The 19,619-nt window shown below is 44.2% G+C and overlaps 2 protein-coding genes across 2 annotated transcripts in view; one reads left to right on the forward strand and one right to left on the reverse strand.

The window, feature by feature from the left end:
* Positions 1-3,788: 3,788 nt before the first annotated feature.
* On the forward strand, positions 3,789-8,113 carry TMEM252 (transmembrane protein 252). The gene is made up of 2 exons (XM_043486906.1): positions 3,789-4,101; positions 6,939-8,113. The coding sequence occupies exons 1-2, from the start codon at positions 3,824-3,826 to the stop codon at positions 7,174-7,176; spliced, it is 516 nt and encodes a 171-aa protein (XP_043342841.1). The 5' UTR covers positions 3,789-3,823; the 3' UTR covers positions 7,177-8,113.
* A 4,668-nt stretch (positions 8,114-12,781) lies between these two features.
* PGM5 (phosphoglucomutase 5) overlaps positions 12,782-19,619 on the reverse strand; it is a 187,551-nt gene continuing 180,713 nt past the window's right edge. Inside the window, exon 11 of the mRNA XM_043486905.1 lies at positions 12,782-14,253. Coding sequence (XP_043342840.1) covers positions 14,164-14,253 — 90 coding nt within the window. The 3' untranslated portion in view covers positions 12,782-14,163. The remainder of the gene's footprint in view (positions 14,254-19,619) is intronic.

Consider the following 19,619-nt stretch of genomic DNA (forward strand, 5'->3'; position numbering starts at 1 on the left):
ATAAATATAATATGCACAAATAGCTTCAACATAAATCCTTCACTAGTATGTCTCAAGTACCATGGAGATATACATTTCTCAGAAATACTTCCTATTTCTATGTTGGTTTTTGCCTTTTTTCTAATCTATTCTCTTCATATACTACAGATTCTCTCATACTTTCTCCTTGGGCCTCCACCTCATCCTCCATAAACTCCTAAAGTACTCCGAGTCCAGGAACGCACTCTTTAGTTTATATAAATTTTATGTAAAATAACTAAGACCTTCCACCGTTCCTGAATCTTGCTCTTTCCTATTCAGTTTCTCACCAAAACAAGCAAAAAACCAACCACCACAACAAAATACACTGCTCTGAAATGACAGACACCTCTTTAAAGGGTGTGGGAGATGAAGGATCTATCTGATAAAGTAGAAGGCACTAGTTAACCTTTATTGGAACAGGAGGAGAGAAAACATCTTTGCTCAAATATTCATGTGATCACAAGAACTAGGCCTGACTTTTCATAATGCCCAGTCTGATTCATCCTCAGGTTTTGGTTTTAAACCAAGAAGCCCAACCCTGTGGGTGGGCAGTTCTCAAAGAGAAGGCAATCCCTCCTTACTCTAATACCTGATTATAGCTCAGAGGCACTGCCATTTACCTGTTCTTGGGACTCTGCTCCTAGTGCAGAACTTTCAGTCGAAAATACTGGATCTTTTCCGGCTTTTTGGAATTACAGCAGTGATGGTAGTAACAATAATATTGAGGGTGACCATAGCTGACTTTGATAGGGCACTTTCTATGTGATCATTGTCTCCTCTGGTTTCCAGGTCGTAACAAACTGTTTACCTACCATTTATTACCTACTGCTGCCTAACAAGCTGCCCCAAAACTTAGCAGGTTAAAACAACACATGCTTATCATCTCACAGTTTCTGCGGGTCTGGAATTTGGCCATGACTTAGCTGGGTCCGCAGCTTCAAGGTCTCTCAATCAAAGTGTTGCTTAGAGTCTGGTCACCTCCCTGCTCAACTGGGCAAGTCTTTCATGTCATTTGCAGGAAGCAGTTCCTCCCTGGCTGGGGTAACTCAGGGCCTCCGCTCTTCACTGACTGTCAACCAGAAGCTGCCTTCTCATAAAGGACCTCTCCAATATGGCGACTTTCTTCCTCAAAGAGTGCAAGCCACAAGGTCAATAGAGAGAGTCTGCTGGCAAGACAGAAGTCACAGTCTTTTGTAACCTAATCACAGAAGGGCCAGCCCATCACCTTTGCCATATTCTCTTGGCTGGAGTCAGGTCATTATGTCCAGCCCACACTCAAGAGGACATGGATCCCAGGAGGCAGGGATCTTTGGGGGTCATATTAGAAATCTGTCAACCTCAAGACCAATTGGATCTAAGAATTCCTCTCTAAGTTTAACTGAAAGTGCTCAAGAATTGCACCTTGAGAGGTGGACAAAATTCTCTATGCTAATAATGGCTATATTGGCATGTTAGGTAGTAGAAATAAACATAAATTTGATTACAATTTTGAATATAACAAAAAATTGGAAAAGAAGGGAGGAGTTGCTTTAAGATTATATGGATAAAATCAAGACTGGAAGATGAAAGTTAGTTGAGGATAAGGATTGAAGCTAATAGAGACAGAGGTTAGGAGGTGAAATGAGGAAGGACTGTGTATCATTTTTTATCCAGGAACTTCTCTCTCTCTCCTAGCCGACAACATGAAGGTAGAGCTGAGGAGATAGTGGGTATGAGGCTAAAGGGTATCCATGGAACTTCTGCTAGGGCATTGTACAAAGAACTTTTTCCATTGAGAAAGTAATGGAAAATAATAATAATGCAGTAGTGGAGTAGAGGAATATCAAAGAGGAACTGTAGAGAATCTGTTTGGACAAAAGTGACCCAGAGACACCCTGGGAAGGTGTTTTGGCAGGAATATGCCAAGTGAAAGTGACAGTTTCTCAGTCAAGTCTGACTTTGCAACGCCATAGACTATATTCTCCAGGTCAGAATACTGGAGTGGATTGTTTTTCTCTTCTCTAGGGGATCTTCTCAACCCAGGGATCGAACCCAGGTCTCCTGAATTGCAGATGGATTCTTTACCAGCTGAACCACAAAGGAAACCCAAGAATACTGGAGTGGGTAGCCTATCCCTTCTCCAGTGGATTTTCCCAACCCAGGAATCGAACCAGGGTCTCCAGCATTGCAGGTGGATTCTTTACCAACTGAGCTATCAGGGAAGCCCAGGGATATGCCAGAGCACCAAATAAAAAAGAAAGGAATCACAGCCTGAACCAGATCTGGAATAGGATTACAGTCCATGGTGTCACAAGAGCCGGACATGACATAGTGATTAAACTACCACCACCACCATCCAAACCAAAGACAGACAAGACAGAAGAAACAAATTCTAGATAGAAAACAGAAGACTGGATCTGGGAAGACTTTTTAAGGCAATGCCTCACAGAGCAATGGTACAGGGGAGAGGAAGGGAACGATTTTTAGTAGCATCTGTGCTGTGCTCAGTCACTTCAGTCGTGTCCGACTCTGTGCGACCCCATGGACTGCAGCCCACCAGGCTCCTCTGTCCACAGGATTCTCCAGGCAAGAACCCTGGAGTGGGTTGCCATTTCCTTCTCCAGGGGATCTTCCCGACCCAGGGATCGAACCCAGATCTCCTGCATCGGCAGGCAAATTCTTTACCACTTGTGCCACCTGGGAAGTCCCTTAGGAGCATCTACCAAAACAAATTTCATTTAATATGTATTTTATGAGAGAAAAAAAATGCAGGACTTTTCAGAGCCTTTACTATGTTAGTGCACTCTGTGAAACCCTAAAATACATAGTTGCGGGCGGGGGGGGCGGTGGGGGTGGGTAAGGATTGAACAGGCAGCACTTCTTATAAGTAGCTGTTTTGCATGGAGGTGGAAACATGCTACAAATGTTTAGGGGATGCTCTTTTATCAAATATCAGTGGCCTTTTTGAGAGGAGGAAGGGAGAAATCTGGTTTAAATATTTCCAGTGAGCAAAGTATGGTGGCTGGTAGCTGAGCAGTAAGCAAAATAATTTTATCTAACACCTATATATTAAATAAAAATGACCTAGGGGTTTAACATTTGGGCCCCCAAAAGGGGAAAGACACAGAATCAAAGCAGAAGTCACCAGATCACTACAACTTACAACCACCCTCAGAAATTCCCTCGCATTCCTGAAGCCTCCGTCTATTACAGTCCTTGCCAGCACTCTCTTCCCTCTCCTGCTCACACTCCTCTTTGAATCAGGGAGTTCACCCCTGGGCTCTTTTTTTGGAATCTTTCCAACATCATATTGTGAGGTCAATAAAGAGAGATTCACTGAGAGAAGCAAGACAAATATGATAAAATCCTTTAAAAATATATTTTTAGGATAGAAAAAGGAAGAAGCAATTAGGAAAGGACTACCTGCCAAACCACAAAGAAAGTAGCTCAGCAAGGAATGCTAATTTCTCTAGCACTCATTTGGAACCACCTGCCCTGGAGATCAAGAGACCTTTTTAATCAAAGGATGAGAGACCTTCTTTCAAATAACTGGGGTCAGCGTAGGGTCCCATCCAGCTCAGAAGAACAAGAGAGCTGTGCCTGCAGGACACAATGCTGTGTTTTTAGGTTAATCGTCCAAGGATATTAGAGTTACTTTCAATGGTTAATGAATAGCTTCTAAGAGCCTGCTTCATCTAATTGTCCAAAGGCCAGTTGGTCCCAGAGCATATAAAGCTGTGAGCTGGCTAATGAGAGCATTCTCTCTGAGCAGGAGAAGGAGGGGAGCGGCAGGGTCAGGGACCTGGGTTCCGAAGGAGCAGGGATGCAGAACAGAACCTGTCTAGTTCTCTGTGTCTTTGTCCTCCTGACGGGCTTCCTGATGATCTGCCTGGGGGCCTTTTTCATTTCCTCAGCCTCCCTGTTCAACTGCCAGGGGAACTTGACCCTGGCCTATTTGCTTCTGCCTCTGGGGTTTGTGATCCTTCTGAGTGGAATTTTCTGGAGCACCTACCACCAAGCCAGTGAAAGCAAAGGGGTTTTCAAGCGTGTGCTCAGACAGTGCCGTGCTCAGGGGGCCCTGCCCCTGGCCACAGTGGACAGGTATGTGCCCAGAAGCCGGAGGACTGGGGAAGGCTGTGGTGTGGCTGAGTTCTAGAAGGTCAATGACTTCTAATCTGCTGGGGAGCAACTTACAAATCCCATGGGGTTAGCCAGGATGTGGAGAAATTGGAAAGCTTGTGCACTGCTGGTGGGAATGTAAAATAGTGTAGCTGCTTGGAAAATGATAGGAAGGATCCTCAAAACGTTAAATGTAGAATCACCATTTCATCTAGCAATTCCACTTCTGGGTATACAGACAAAAGAAGTGAAAACAGGGCTTTGAACAGATACTTATATCAGTATTCACAGCAGTATTCTTCATGATAGTGAAAAGGTGGAGACAACCCATATATCCATCTAGTGGATGAATGGATAAACAAAATATGGTACATACAAAAGATGGAATATTATTCATCCTTGAAGAGAAAGGAAATATTGATGCAGCTATAACATGAATGAATCTTAAAGACATTATACTAAGTGAAATTGGCCAGAAATAAGCCCAAAAAACAAATACTATATGATTCCACTTATATGAGGTACCTAGAGCAGCCAAATTTCATAGACAAAATGTAGAACAGTGATTACCCGGTGCTGAGGGAAGGAGGGAATGAAGAGTTACTGTTTAATGAGTACAGAGTTTGAGTTCAGGATGGTAGAAAAGTTCTGAAGATGAATAATGGTGATAGTTACAAAACAATGTGAATGTATTTAATGCCATTAAACTGTACACTTAAAGTAGCTAAAGTGGTAAAGTTTATGTTATATATACTTTATGACAATAAAAAAATTTCGATTAACCTTACAATTAGTATCAGACAACCAAAAACCTCCTAATTTTTGGCTAAACACAGAATCATTTAGGGATAAAACCCCAGGCATCATTCTTAAGATACAGACAGGCTGCATGCATGGATACTAAGTCATTTCAGTTGTGTCTGACTCTTTGCCACCTCATGGACTCTAGTCTACCAGGGTCCTCTGTCCATGGAATTCTCTAGGCAAGAATACTGGAGTGGATTGCCATATCCTCCTCCAGGGGATCTTCCTGACCCAGGGTTTGAATCCAGGTCTCTCTCATTGAAGGCAGATTGTTTACCATCTGAGCCATCAGGGAAGCGAGACTCCATAAATTCTTTGTCCTCCTCATCTAAAATATTTTAGCTACTCCATGTATCTTGAATATGAGTGATTAGCCATGACAATTGATTTTTGACATGATGCTATATGATACATGATATATTTTACTAATAAGATACTAACTACAATGACCAAAATCTATTTCCAGTGTTATTATACTAACTGCAAAGTCTTTGGATTTGCTAAAAAAAATTAAAGGTGAAGTGACTGCAGAAGATGCTTCTAGAGTGATGTTTTCTTTTTTTTTTCCCCTTTGGTATAAATGTTATATGATTGCCTCCAGAATGTGAATCTTGATAAGAGTAACCAACTGCCTTAAAGATGTAGCTTAAATTTTTAAGCACATGCATACTGTTGTACGGAAACACTTTAAACGATGGTGTCACAACCCCCTAATTTACAGCCTCCTTCCGGTGCATCTCATAGATGCCCAGCCCACTTAGCATGGCTAGGGGGTCAGTAAATGTAAGTCATACTTCTCAGAAGTATCTTCATTTGAAATGGGTGCCCAGATTGAGACTTCAAAGCAAAGGGGTCTGCAAAGGGGCAACTCAGGACACTGGAACTGTGAAGTGGGGTGGGGAAGGTGGGGGTTGGGAGAAGTGGACGGGATGTGGGGCAGGCGGCAGTCATCCCGGAGCCTCTCAAATCACTCCGGGGAACAGTTCACCTTGGTGTCTGCAATGCTTTTACACACGTGCCCCATGACCTGGCCTTGGCTATTCTGAGTGAAGGCTGAGATTTATGCTGTACAGTAGACGGCTCCTTCAGTTCCTTGGCTTTGGGCCTGCTAACGTTTGGAATGGAGCTGTGGCTGTAAGTGGCAGTCCTTGTTCTGTTGTGGTTACGCACCACAAACACTCCCTGCAGGCACGGGAAGGATTCACTCTATAATTACACAGCTCGGTCAAGCTCACCCTCCCTCTTCTTCACTTCTGTGCCATCCCCTATCCCATTCATGATGGAGAAGCCAGAGGATTTAGCAATTAGCAATGTTGGGCAAGATTACTGATGAGTATATCACCTCTTGCATGAAGGGCTCTCTCAGCCATCGGCCTGTGGGCATGGAAAGCGCCGCTACTGAAATCTATGTAAAGCTGTCAGTTGCAATAGTTTGAGAAATCAGTGTTTTGTGTGTGTGCATGGAAATGGGGCAGGGGAGAAAATACTTGAAATTTGAGTAACAGGGAAGAGAAGCATCTGATATTGCTCAGGCATCTTCATGGAGCTGGTTTTCATTCATTATTTTGTTGGCTGTGAGGCTCTGAGTCCATGAGTACACCTGACTAGATGATGTGTGTGAATGGGGACAAGGATGTGAATGAACTACATAACTGGTTAGAGAGGCATTCCACAGTCAAGGCCTGTCCCATACCCCTGCTAAGGATCTCCCACTGAAATTTCCTGGTTCCAATGAGTAAGAGAGAGGGGATAATGTGGAATAACCCACTGGGGAAAGTATGACTATAGAGGCACACATCCCATAGCTGATAAAGAGGGTTTTGTTGGAAGAGCAGCATATTTAAAAAAAAGAAAACAAAAACCTGGGATGCCAGGGAGGAAGAACATCTGTTTCAGAATCAATGTTTCCTAACAGTTAAGCTTTACACAGTGTGATTTGGGAGAGGCAGACATATGCCTCCTTGGCACGACCTACTTAAATAACACACAAATGTTTGCGGCATTTTGTCCCCCAGACCAGGTTTTTACCCTCCAGCTTACGAAGAGAGTCTTGCTGCTGACAAGCAAGCCTGTCACAGAGAGCAAGAGACCTCGGGTGCTCCTCCACCTCCATACGCAGAGATGGGCCTCGGATTTCAGGATGAAGATGGGGCCCACCCAGAGGCCCCACCGCCCTACGACGAGTCTGTGGCAGAACGGGTGGCGGCAGCAAGGCCGAGGCAGGACGCTCAGAGGCGAAGCCAAGAGTGCTGAAGCAGGGGACGTGCGCCAGCCCTCACGACGCACCCTCATGGGCGGCAGCTACTGATAATAAACACAGGCAGGGACTGTGGGAGGAGAAGCCACAGCAGTGACCCCACACATGCGCTCGCGGCAGGGACTGTGGGGGGGCAAGGCGATTCCACGTCTGTGCTTGGCCTGCGAGGGCAGGGTGGGGCACCGGGCAAACATCTCAAAGGGTGCACAGTCATCCCAGCCCAGGGAAGCTTTTGCACTGCAAAGGTTTTGTTGTGAGAGCTCTGCTCGAGAGAGCCTTTCTGCCCCTTCCCCAACACTTCTCCCATCTCCTGACCCGCAGCAGGGAGGAAGAGGCGCTGTTTGGACACCATGCGCCTTCATGGACTGCGTTACAAATACTCACAAAGGGAAAAGGCAAGCTGGCCACCAACAGTCATCATCGTTAAAATTGTGGGTTCTGCTGCCTGGTTGCAGAGTTATCCTCATTTACCTACTGCCGGTGGCACAGTGATTCACACATTGTAAGAGATTTGCCCCTGGAGCCCATGAATGTTACTTCGTATGACTTTAAGTACGTATATTTTATTTCTAGGTGAAAGGAAAGTGACTTCAATACTTACTTTCAAAATGGTTCAAGCACAAAATCTTAAATGTGTATTTTAAGAACGGGATGGTTTTACAAGCATATATGAGAAGATTTCTTAAGAGACTCAAGTTGAATAAAGAGAATATTCAAACATTCATAATACACAGGATTCAGGGGAAAAAAAAGAATTTGTGCTAGCCATAGGTTGTGTTAATACAGAAGACACAAATCTTGAAAAGCTTTAAAATACCCATACATTTCAGTGAATCCCCCTGTAAATCTCTAGAATTTGAAAGAAAGGAGACTATAGTGTAGTACCTTAATCATTAACAGACAATTCTTTGTGTCTCAAAACACAGATCCAGACACTTTTAGATTTAATACACTTATTTTGAAGCCCAATGCTTCCTCTTCAGCTTTATGTCTTATGATCTTATTATAAGTTTTAATACAAGAGGACAAGTCAGGTGGCAGAGTGGTGGGAGGATATGCAGCCTGATGCTTTAAAGCTTGAGAAAGAAACTTCATCTCTCTGGCCTCAGTTTCCTGCGCTGTCAAGTGAGGACTTGATGCTGGGATTAATATATGACAATTATGTAATACTTCTTTTATAAGGCATGCTCTTTACTATGACTGTTTATGCTTTTTATTTACCCCTCATTATAGTCTTCAGAGATAAATGCTGTGGTTATTCTCATTGCAAAGATGCATAAATTGAGACTTTGAGACATTAAACAACATAGTTGTTTAACTATGTTTAACTAAGTTAACTATGTTTAACTTTCCAACAACATAGTTATTTCCAGGAGGGTGAAGAAAGGTCCATAGAAGAGCACGGGAAGACTTTACTTCACACTTTTGTGCTAGGTTGTGCTAATCCTGTCTTATTTCCCTCCTTCCAAGGAAAAGTTAAGACTTATCTCCCCCTTCAGGAAGTAGGCCCTAACAGGAAGGGGAGCCCCAGGGTAGCAGCATTATCTTAAAGCCCTTAGAGAGGCAGCAGAAGTTGCTTTAGTGTTAACTGGCTGGCTTCTCTTTTAAAATGTAAATAAACCCTCCTCCGTTTTCTGCCTAGGAGCTTGGCCCTCCCCAAGTTGTAATTTCCTTTCCCCTGATTCTTATACCATGATGAAAGATAGCTCCTTCTGACAGCAGACAGCCTTAGTGAAGGGGCACAGGAGGGCTCTGGACCCTGGAGGGAGAGATGCCGAGCTTTCGAGGAGGATAGGGCTGCAGAGATGAGATGGGGACCCTGCGGCCTCCTCCTCCTGTTTCGCTGAACGCTCAGATGAAGCATGTCCTGACACACAGGAAGCCATAACAGGAAATCCTGGTTCCTTTAACAAAGCAGGACTGTGGGCATCTGTGATTTGAATCCTTGACATCAAGAGCATAACTGGACAAGAAAGTCACTCATGGCTGTCCAACAGGAAGGTGGTCGTTTATTAGCAAGGCAATTTATAATTTCTCTCTTGTCATCTCTTTCTATTCCTCTACTGAGACGGTTATCCTGGAATTCTCCTTGGGGTCTGAGCATATTCACTGACTAGAACAAGCTCTATCACTGGGCTTTTGTCCAGAATTTGAATTTGTAGTAGATGTTTTTCCCAAATACTACTGAGGCAAATGTAATTTTCATTTATATGAGAAAATTGTCTTAATCTCTTTGCTGCAATAAATTTTGTACTTAAATGTTTCCCCTTTTTGCTGTTTTGTATCAGAAAAAAAATCAATAGAGGAGCATAAGTCAAAGTTTTATTCTCCATGTGGAACTAACACAGCCTCTAGATGAGTTAATCTTTTCGCAAGGCCTAACAACCTAATGTTACTGAACATCAACTATTGATTCAGAAAATAAGCCCAGTGCTTTTTGAGACGAAATATGACTAATAGGTGTTAACTGCCTTTAAAAAAAACAAAAACAAATACACTCTGAAGCAAGCATCAAGAACACGATTATTACCCACAACAAATCCTGCCTTTCAGAAGCTATTAAAACCCACTGGGCAAGTCAAACAAAAGTGTCCCGTTGTGATTAAGAAGAATTCATTGCCCAACCCCTCACCTCCCCCAGAGGATTCACTCAGGAGAAGTAGACAACGTATCCCCTTTTCCTCCCAAAGTTTATGATAAAATTAATAAAATTAATACCATGAACTGAGAAGCACGATTTTGTGAATGGCAGGGAGGGTGCTGAGACTGAGAAAACGCAGTCTTTGATGGTCCCCTCCTCTCCAATGTGCAGTGGGCTCACATGTCAGTGGAGAGAGGAAATGCTCAGAGGTGTCCTCGCCATGATCAGGTCTCTCTAAGCAACAAGTGAAAGTACCCACCTCCGCCCCCAAAGATGAGCATGACACCGTCAGTTAGAACAGTGTGCTGCATCTTTCACACACCGAGGTGTCAAGCACACCTCTTTGACCCCTCAACTCAAAAACTCACAAGCACTTTTACCAACAATCCTATCCATCCTTTAAGATTTTACTCAAACACGCTGTCTTTGGCAAGGTATCTCCCCCAGCTCATCTATTTTGCAAGACACCTACTAGGTGCTAAAAGACATGGAAAGATGATAAAAGACATGGGTTTATACCGTGGCCCTTCAACATATTCTATAATGCTCCATGACAACTTAGGCTGATTCACATACCAAGTGGGCCTGCCGTCAGCCGCAGGAGCCATCTGCTGTTGAAGTCTCCAGCCCGTGCGAGCGGAGCAGGCATTCCGCTAAGCTCTGCTGCCTTGGATAATCTCTTGCTGTGTGTAACTGTTGAAAGGCCAAAGACTGAAACACTAGCAGTAAGTTCACTTCCAAAGATGCATGGTTTCTGTAACCCTTCACCACTTAGGAATGGAACTCTCTTCAAGGCAGGTATCTGGAATATCAGCGCCCATGTGTTTCACAAGTACCTGGTGCGTGATCAACCAATGAAATGGAGGCACCTGTTGAATCGCTACTGGTTTTCAGAGGTGCTTTTCTAATTCCCCAAGCCCTAAGGCAAGTGATGGACTGTGTTATCAGGGTAAACCCCAGGACTTACATTGAGCCACACTGGCCAATCAGAAGTTACCACGCCATTAACCCCGTCATTGCCTGTGTTGCCTGGAGAGAGCACTGGCTCAGCGCAGCCGGCTGTCAGCACATTCTGCTGCCTTGGGACGGGTCATCGATCTGAGGCTTCCTGTGCGGAAAGCCTTCAGGCCAGACGCAAGCCCTTCAGCCTGCAATGTTATTCAGCACTATTCATCCAGTGAATATGGCAGATGTGGGCTGCATCTCAGATCAGTAAAATTGATAAAGGATCTTATTTTAATCATGACTGTCTATCCATTTCCAAGGTCAGTAAATAAACTCAAGAATCACAGATGAGGCAAAACAACTTTTTTGATCTAGGGGGCTGGCTGACACTAAGCAGGGTATTTCACGTCCTTGTTCCCCTCCCAGTAAATACCTCCCTGGCACATATACACACACATCTCCAAACACCCCCCGGGTGGGTAGTGTCACTGCCCTATTTGAGAATCACTGCATTATATACACTGTTGCTTGCCACTGTCCTGGGGCCATATGGTGCAGTGAGTGAATCTCTTAATACTAGCTGATCACACGGGTGGTCCAGACAGTTGCCACACTCTACTCATTGTCCTTCCTAGGATCATCTCCTGTGGTCCCCACAACATTCTTGGACCTCTAGTCATTTACTCTTAAGTGAGACAGGCAGTTGCAGCTCCATCTTTAAGAACATGAAGAACATCATGTGCAGAAGGGTGACTTCCAGCCTTTCACCTCTCCTGAGGCTAACGCAAGAGGACATCCACGTACAGCTCAGCAAGAGAAGCTTGGATTCTATGTAGAGCAGAAATCATACTTTGGCAATGTGAATTTGAGCAGGATCCAGAGGCAGGCTGCGTCCTGAGCCACTACAGGACGTTCCCTTTGGCAACCCTGCTGAGAAAAAGCTCATAAAAATAGGTGGCTGTGGAGCTGCTGCTTTCCGAAGCTAGACCCAAGCATTTGCTCTGTCTGATATACATAACGCTGTGTCTGCTTCAACCCCACTCATCCAAGCCAACCTCTCACTAGACCCAAAGCAAGCCTCCTCTCCAGTCATCCTACCTCTCAATTTCCAGCCTTGTTCCTGCTGCATTTACCCCTGGTGAAATTCTGAAAGCGATTACCAGGCTCGGGAAACTCCACTCTTTGGGAAAACACCTTGGTTGCCTAGAACCTTCCGTCTCTGAGTCAGTCTTCCTGTGTACTCTCAAGCAGGTTGCTTGTGCTGCTGCTGTAAAGTTCATGTCTACCTGATTCTTTATGCATGCTTCCCACAGCCTCCTGTTTCCAAACTTCCAAGCCTGTTTCCTCCTGTTTCCTGTTTGTAGGAGTAGTTTGGAGTTTGGAGTTTGGAGTAGGAATAGTGTTTTAGGCATTCACGTGCTGTACCAAGAAACCCAGGACTCAGCATAGAGTAGTTGTTCAAGGAGTGCTTGCTGAATGAATGAATGTATATTTGGGCTGCTGGACACACAAGACTCCATACTGAAATAAAGAAACAGAATTTTAAAGTGAGGATTGATTTACCTGGGGACTTCAAAGTTAGAGATGATGAAAAGTTCAAAAACTTGAGGAAAAAATACTGAAGAAAAATATAGGCTTTGTTAAGCCTAAGGGTGTGCCTAGTTGTGCGGACTGTCATGGACCTCCACTTTAAACATGCTGGGAATCAAAGCAACAAGACAAGTTGTATTCCATTGCCGATGAATTTTATAACTAGTTCCTCAGACTCTCAGCTCAAAGCCACTCACCTACTATTTTGAAATGAAGATACGTGTGATGAAAGATTAGATACCATGCTTCTGATGCCCAAAGGCAGTTTTGAGCACTGTGCCTTCTCTGTTCTATTCACTCAATTCCCAAGGTCATAATAAGGAAAACCAGCCCTGCAAGTGTTCCGAAAGGCAAACTTATCAGAAGAGTGACCACTACTGGAGTTTCTCAAATGACAAAACAAGCAAAAATCCACAATTCTTGCATAAGGCTGAAACAGAAATTTCTTTTATTGGCTAATAAAGGTCCTAGCAAGTATCTGACAGAAGCATAGACAGAAAATGGAAGCAAATACCTTGCTGGGGATGTTTCCCTGCTTGCCCTAATCTTGACTACAGCAATAACACACGGCTGGACAGTCAAAGCGCATCACCTTATCTCACCAGTGACACGGCAAGTGACTGCCGTTCCCAAGGAAGCAAAACATGCGCAAACAGGTCCCGGGAACCCAGGCTTCTGGCTGAGAGGGCTGATGGAGGCTGCCAAGGCTGCAATATCCTTTTTCCGGGCCAAGAAAGCCAGTTGTGACCCTCTGCTCTCCAGCAGGGGACTCCACCCTCCCCTCCATCTCATTAGGCCATCACCCCGTGCCACCAGTCAGGTTCTCTTCCAGCATCCACTTCATCTCATACTTGTGGAGCATTTCACTGTCTCCTTTTACAGCCAAGTACAATCTGAACCATGTCCAAACAAGTGCAGACCCTCACTGGGAGATAAGACAGCAGAGAGAGAAAGTCAGAGAGATAGCCAATGTGGTGGTATTTTGCCATCTCAATGGGAGTCAGATCGACCCATGTGTCAACCCATGTGATATAATCAAGGAAGGGCCTGAAAATGTTCAGCATTCATTCTCAGAATCCTGCCAGGAAACAGCCTCCCGCCTGCATAATGAATGGCTGAATTTGAAGGAATGCAGCCAGCTTAATAGCTAATACTATTTACAAAATAAGAGAGAAAAACCACCCTTTGATATGTTTTGTTGAAAGTGTGCCATTGTGGTTTGTGGAAAGCTCTAGAAGATGTGAAGAGGGTGGCACAGGGACTTTGGAGATGGGAAGGAAAGTGAGTGGCCATCAAGTGGTTGGTGGGCATGAGGTGGGCTACTAGGAGCTAAACAACTTTTGCCCAAGGGAGACCTAACCTGGGATGAAAAGGAGGACAGTCTTCTTAGGTCTGCCTGAGGGGACCTGGGGCTTAGGGTCAGCTGTCTTCTGGCATTGTGCTCTCCGCTATTCCAGAACCTTCTCTCACCTGGCACCAATGATGCACAGATGCCCTGACTGCTCCCAGCCCACTGATTCTCTCTCAAAAGGGCAGATTCCCTCTTGTGACAAAACACAGGTATCAAAAGACAGTGTGGCTTTCACAGACAACCGAAGACCCTGTTGCATTGCAGAAACGGACTAAAACCCAAACAAAACAGATTTCTTTTTCCTTTCCCCACCTACACCCACCCTCCCCCCCAATCAGCAAATCATTTTTTCTTTTTTCAAAGTCATAAGAGGCACAAACAGGTAGCAAGAAGGCATGAGTGAAGTGTCCCCCGCTGAGCGCACTCTTTGGCCCTGGTGAGTGATCTTTCCTCCATTCAGGTGATAACGGTGGGGCCCCTCCGGCCGGTTCTCTCATGAATCTGGGATATTTTCAGCGCGATGGCTATAAGAGGGCTCAGCACTGCCTGAAAAAGAAGGAAGAAAGTCTGTGAACAGCTCACGTCAGTCACAGGAGGGCCGCAGGGATGGGTTTCTATTCCAAGCATCTGGATTCAGTTCCAATTTGCGATGCACAGGCAGTCATCACGAACAGGGCACCCTTTGTCTGGTCCTTGGTTTCCTCTCCTGTAAGAGGAGGCTGGGGTGAGCAGGGTGGCGGGGAGGAGAGGGACAAGATGATCTCCAGAGTCTTATCTAGCTCCCCAAACACTGCTGTAAGACAGGAACTTGCACAGCCCAACTCCTGGAACATTGGAGCCTTCTAGGAACAGAACGCTGTCATTCAAGGAAGTTCAGAAAGCCCCCCAGTCTTCCTCTGCGACAGCTCCCTCCTCCACATGTACACCCCACAACACACACCCACCTGCCTCCCCTCCCCCTCTACATGAACTTGAGGAAAAACATGCATTCTCTATCCTAAGTCCATGGACCTGAAGACCTTGATGTTTTCTTGATGTTTCAGAGAAAGGCCAACCCTTCAGCTTGTGCAGCAGAAAATAACGGCTTGTCTCCTCCCATCTTGTAACACGGTGGCTCAGGGGCACCTTGGTGTCCCTTAGGAGGAGGCAGGGAGCTTGGAGGGACTAGGGGATAGATTGTTGGAAAAGCAAAGGACATGAAGGGGAGTATGAATCATGTCTCGCCCTTCAGCTGCTCGTCATTTCATGGGATGCAGGCAGTATTTTCCAAAGTGAGGAGCGCACACCATTCAAGATGGTTTTAGGGGGTGCAGGGGATTATTTTCCATGGTGCACTGGACATGGTGCTTGAACACTGAGAAAGTCACTGTTTTCCATTCTTCTTTAATCTTCCTAATTTTATCAAAGAGAAAATCTAGTGCTGCCAATCTTTAACACATTTATCAAGACAGAACATGCCTCAGGCAAGAGTTAGTGAGATAGAAGGCAATATTGCTTTATGTTTTTATTGAATTCATTTTTATGGCAAATTTTATTTATCAAGGGATTACTCTTCTATTTATCAAGTGAGTTTATCAAAGAATACTATTTTTTCCATGGAGAGCACTGATGTAGTTTGTTTGACATCGCTGTAAGTTTCAAGATTAAGGATTTTCTATGCCACACCTTTCCATGGTGCTACCTATTGGCAAGAGGTGAGGGCAACTCAGTTGTAAATCAATACTGTAAACACTGCAGGTTTCTCTTAACAGATCTCCGCTGAACTCTACAGATGAACCTATGCTCCCCATTTCTTCTGTAAAACATCCTGACTGATGCCACTGTTCTCTAACACAGTCACCTACTTCCGCCTCCAGCAGCTGAGCTATGTGCTTATTAGGAGTCAGTTACATTTGTTCCTAAACATGTTAATGCCTGTTGTACTTGTTATTGAAACTTTGAATTTATTAAATTATATGTAAACCAGTGAAATGTGAGAATAAATAGGAAGAGTTCTATACATGAAAATTAAGTTGAACGCTTTGGGAAGAATTACATAATGGTGATTAGTTATGCCTGTCAAGTTACATTTGAGATGTAACTTTGAGACGCTGTAAAATATCAGGGAGAATTTTTTAAAGTATAGAAAATTCTTTTTTCAGATTGCCTTATAAGTGGCTTTAAGTTCTCACTGACAATAAAGAATTTAAAGGTGAACATTACAGATGACGAATTATGAGTAGGAATCTTTTGAAGAAAGATAATCACAACACCAAACAGTATGCTCCTATTAAAAGAAAAGGTCTTGGACCAAATTCTAGCATAGAATGAGCAGTCACACTAAGAAAGCAGGAACTTTGTCTAATTTAAGGCTAGAAAAGTGCCTGCTACTTAGGAGGCGCTGAATAAATATTGATAGAATAAAAGAATGCTACATCAGTTTGAAAAATTAAAAGTAATCTGTTTTGTGCTAAAAATACAACGGTCAAGATACAAATGCATTTAATTACCTCTTAACTCTCTTTTTGTTGTAATGAACCAAGCACTTGTCCCTTGTCCTGACCATGTCATAGAAGAAGGCTTCCATTGTAATTACGAAAACTGAAAGGAAGGAAACACATTTTTGAAAACTCCCTATGAGAAAGACCTTACACATGAGAATTCCCACTCTGAGCCCCAGGTCAACCTGACCCAGAAACTGTGGAAACATTTGCCCCTCAAGAGACTGTGAGGGTTTGGGAAGAAGAGCATCAGTGATGATCACCTTGGAGTGAACATTACTTGGATCCTTCCACTTATTTTGGAGGAACCTAGGGAATTCTGAGATCCCTAAATATGCCCAAGTGTGATTTTTTTGCCAGCCCTGTGAAATAAGAGCTTCAAGTCATGATTAAGGATCATAAAGTAATGTGTGCTTTTTCTTGCTTGAGTGTGTGTGTGTGACAGAGAAAGAGAGAGAATGTGTGCATTTGTGTGTGTACACAGAATGCATGGTCTAGAATGAATGGTCATACCAAGAGGGTAGGAACTTGGTCTTATTTAGGGCTAGAAAAGTACTGCTATTTAGGAGGCACTGAATAAATGTTGGTGGCAGAAAGGATGCTATATCAGTTTGATGAAAAGAAAATGATGAGGCTGATAGACTTCTGTGGCTATTCAAGAAGGGCACTCTGGGTGAGCAGGAGGGTCAGAATTTTTACCATCACGTTTTTCTTTAGAAATTACATCTCTAATATCTGTGAATTCCAGATACTGCTCTCATATCATCAACCATTCATCATGGAAGAGAGATAGGGCTATATTAATCTTCCTGAGGCAACTGGAAAGGCTCTCAGATTGGGGAGTGAAAAGAGGGATGAAAAATTAGAAGCCTGTTGATATGAGATTTTTGAGGAGCTGCAGGACACAGCACCTGAGAAGCAGAAAGGAGCACGGGATGGTCTGCTTTGACTCCTTCACATCACAGATGCGGAAATGCAGTTCACAGAGGAGATATGACTGGCCCAGGGTTACGTGTCTGTCTGGGGGCTAAGCTGGGATAAGTAACAGTGGTTCCTCCTCTGCTGCTCTTTCTATGACACGGTTTTAAACGTGAGACCTGTGCATGACAAGGAAAAATAGAGTAGACAAGACGAGCCTAAGGGGAGAGATGGGAGAAATAGTAGCATGATCAGCCCACAGTACCAGACAAGCCCATGTCAGCTGAGGGGTCATGTAGACAATGCGGAGAACAGGTGGGCAGTGGACAGTGGGGAGAAGAGCATTTCCAATTTTGTGAATGTATTAGAAGTTCCAAGATGACTCTTCGTGAGTAAAGGAAATAAACTAACAGAGACTACAATCTGTTAGAAATAAAGCCTCTTTTTTTTTTTTTTTCCTGTTTCCAGTGTCTCTTGGAGTGCTTGACATAGTTTTTCTACACGCAAGAGCAGGAAACAGTGAGTGCTCACTCTGCAGCAAACTGTGTCAGCAAGGCATCCACTCAACCATGCTCAAACCATGCTCCTGTGTTCTTCCTCCAGCTTGGATGGTTGAGTGGATTTTGCTGTTATCTTGAGTTAATAAGCCTAAAGAGGGAAATGGAGTCTGTCTCCAGTTAAAATCTGGATACTTTGTTTATAATGGATTTTTTTTCTTGCATTAAAAAAAATTATTGCATTGCAATATTTATCTTGAGTACTGACTTTTTGGCACTCTCTTAAATTTTGCACCATGCTAACCTCACCCTCATCCCAAGCAGAACAGTACCTCTTAACCCCTGAAGATATAACATCCTATTCCATGCAATCTGTGAATGTGAGCTTCCTTGAAAAACAGATGTGATTAAGTGAAAGATTTTGAGATTATGAGAAGATTATCCTGGATTTTTCAGCTGGGCCCTAAATGCAATGGCAGAGTCCTTATAGGAGAGAGTCAGAGGGAGATCACACGCACACATAGAGGAGAAAGTGATGAGACAATGTAAGGATGTGGTCACAAGCCAAAGAATGCCTGCAGCCACCAGAAGACGGAAGATCAAGGAAAGGATCCTCTCCCAGAGCCTCTAAAGGGAGTGTGTGCCTACCGACACCATGAGCTCAGAATTCTTGGCCTCTTGAACTCTGAGGGAATACACGTCTATTGTTTTAAGTAACCCAGTTTGTGGTAGTTTGTTACATAGCAGCCAGAAGAAATGAATACACCCTTCCTTTTCACAATACCTCCCCAGTCTTCCACCTGCCCCTTGTGTCACCTCACTGTACACCTTGAACTCTGATTTCTCAGCCCGAGGTAGCCCACACACTCTTCTCCACTTGCACATGTGATGTTCTTTCATTTTGGACTGATGCTGAAATCTCACCCATCCCTCAAGGCCTTTTTCATGAAATCTGTCTGATATTCCCAGGCAGGATCTCTCCATTCTCGACCACCTGATTTAACTTCTCTGTTGATTTATCTTGATTTATAGAATTTGGAAGGGTTTTCTTTTCTTTCCTCTATCATATTTCAACTAAAGTCTAAGTTACAAAAGGCAAACTTTTTCTTAAATGTGTCTGTTTTCTTCCAAATACTACGTGTCTTGCCTATGAGAGATGCTAAACAAAAATGGTAGGTTTGGAATATTGTTTCAAGTGCTTAATGCAGTGGGTGGTCTACTGAGAAACTACCTCGGGCTGTGCACCCCCTTCACCAGGAGGAGACGAAACTGCCCACCCAGTCCCCCACCTGCCCCCTCCTCAGGTCAAGCAGAGGCCAGGAGCTGCTCTGCCTACAAAGGGTTAACAGGCACTGGGGTGGTTCCCACCAGCACCAAGTCTAAATGTGGGGCTAGAGCTGGGTGAGACCTTCACAATCCAGAGTTCAAAGAAAAGGAAAGCTATCCAATCCAAGAAATCAGTAAAGGGGAAAAGATCTCTCGTTCTGGAACTGGTGGGAGCCTGAACCCCCTCGGACGCAGCACCACCAAGGAGGGAGGGACATACTGAGAAAACGATGGCCTGTGGGCAGTGGAAAGGGCCATTACAGAAAAGACCCTGCATCCCTGCCCAGAGCAGTGCCCCAGACAGAGGATGGACAACACGCAGAGGTGAAGGCAGCCACAGAGGCCTGCACTCTTCCCCAGGATGGCGTGCACTGCCTCCCTGCTCCATCTCCTCTGAGCTGTTTCATATGATCTGGAAAAGGGTAGGAGCCCCAGATGGCCGCTGCTGTGCTTCTTGCCAATTCAGATGAGAGTTAGAGACCCATACAATACAGGAATGTGACATTTCTTGCATCCTAGGAGTCTTGGAGCAAACTGTACCTGCTGAGATTATAAACTTGGAGGTATCCTCTGGCTTTGTTTCCAATACATCTCAGTGTTGGAGAAAGGGTTTTTTTTTTTTTTTCTTCCCTGACTTTTTAAAAGTTGAAGTATAATTGATTTACAATATTGTGTTAGTTTCAGGTGCATA

The sequence above is a fragment of the Cervus canadensis genome, chromosome 14 (assembly GCF_019320065.1).
Source record: "Cervus canadensis isolate Bull #8, Minnesota chromosome 14, ASM1932006v1, whole genome shotgun sequence".
In the NCBI taxonomy this organism is placed as follows: Eukaryota; Metazoa; Chordata; class Mammalia; order Artiodactyla; family Cervidae; genus Cervus; species Cervus canadensis.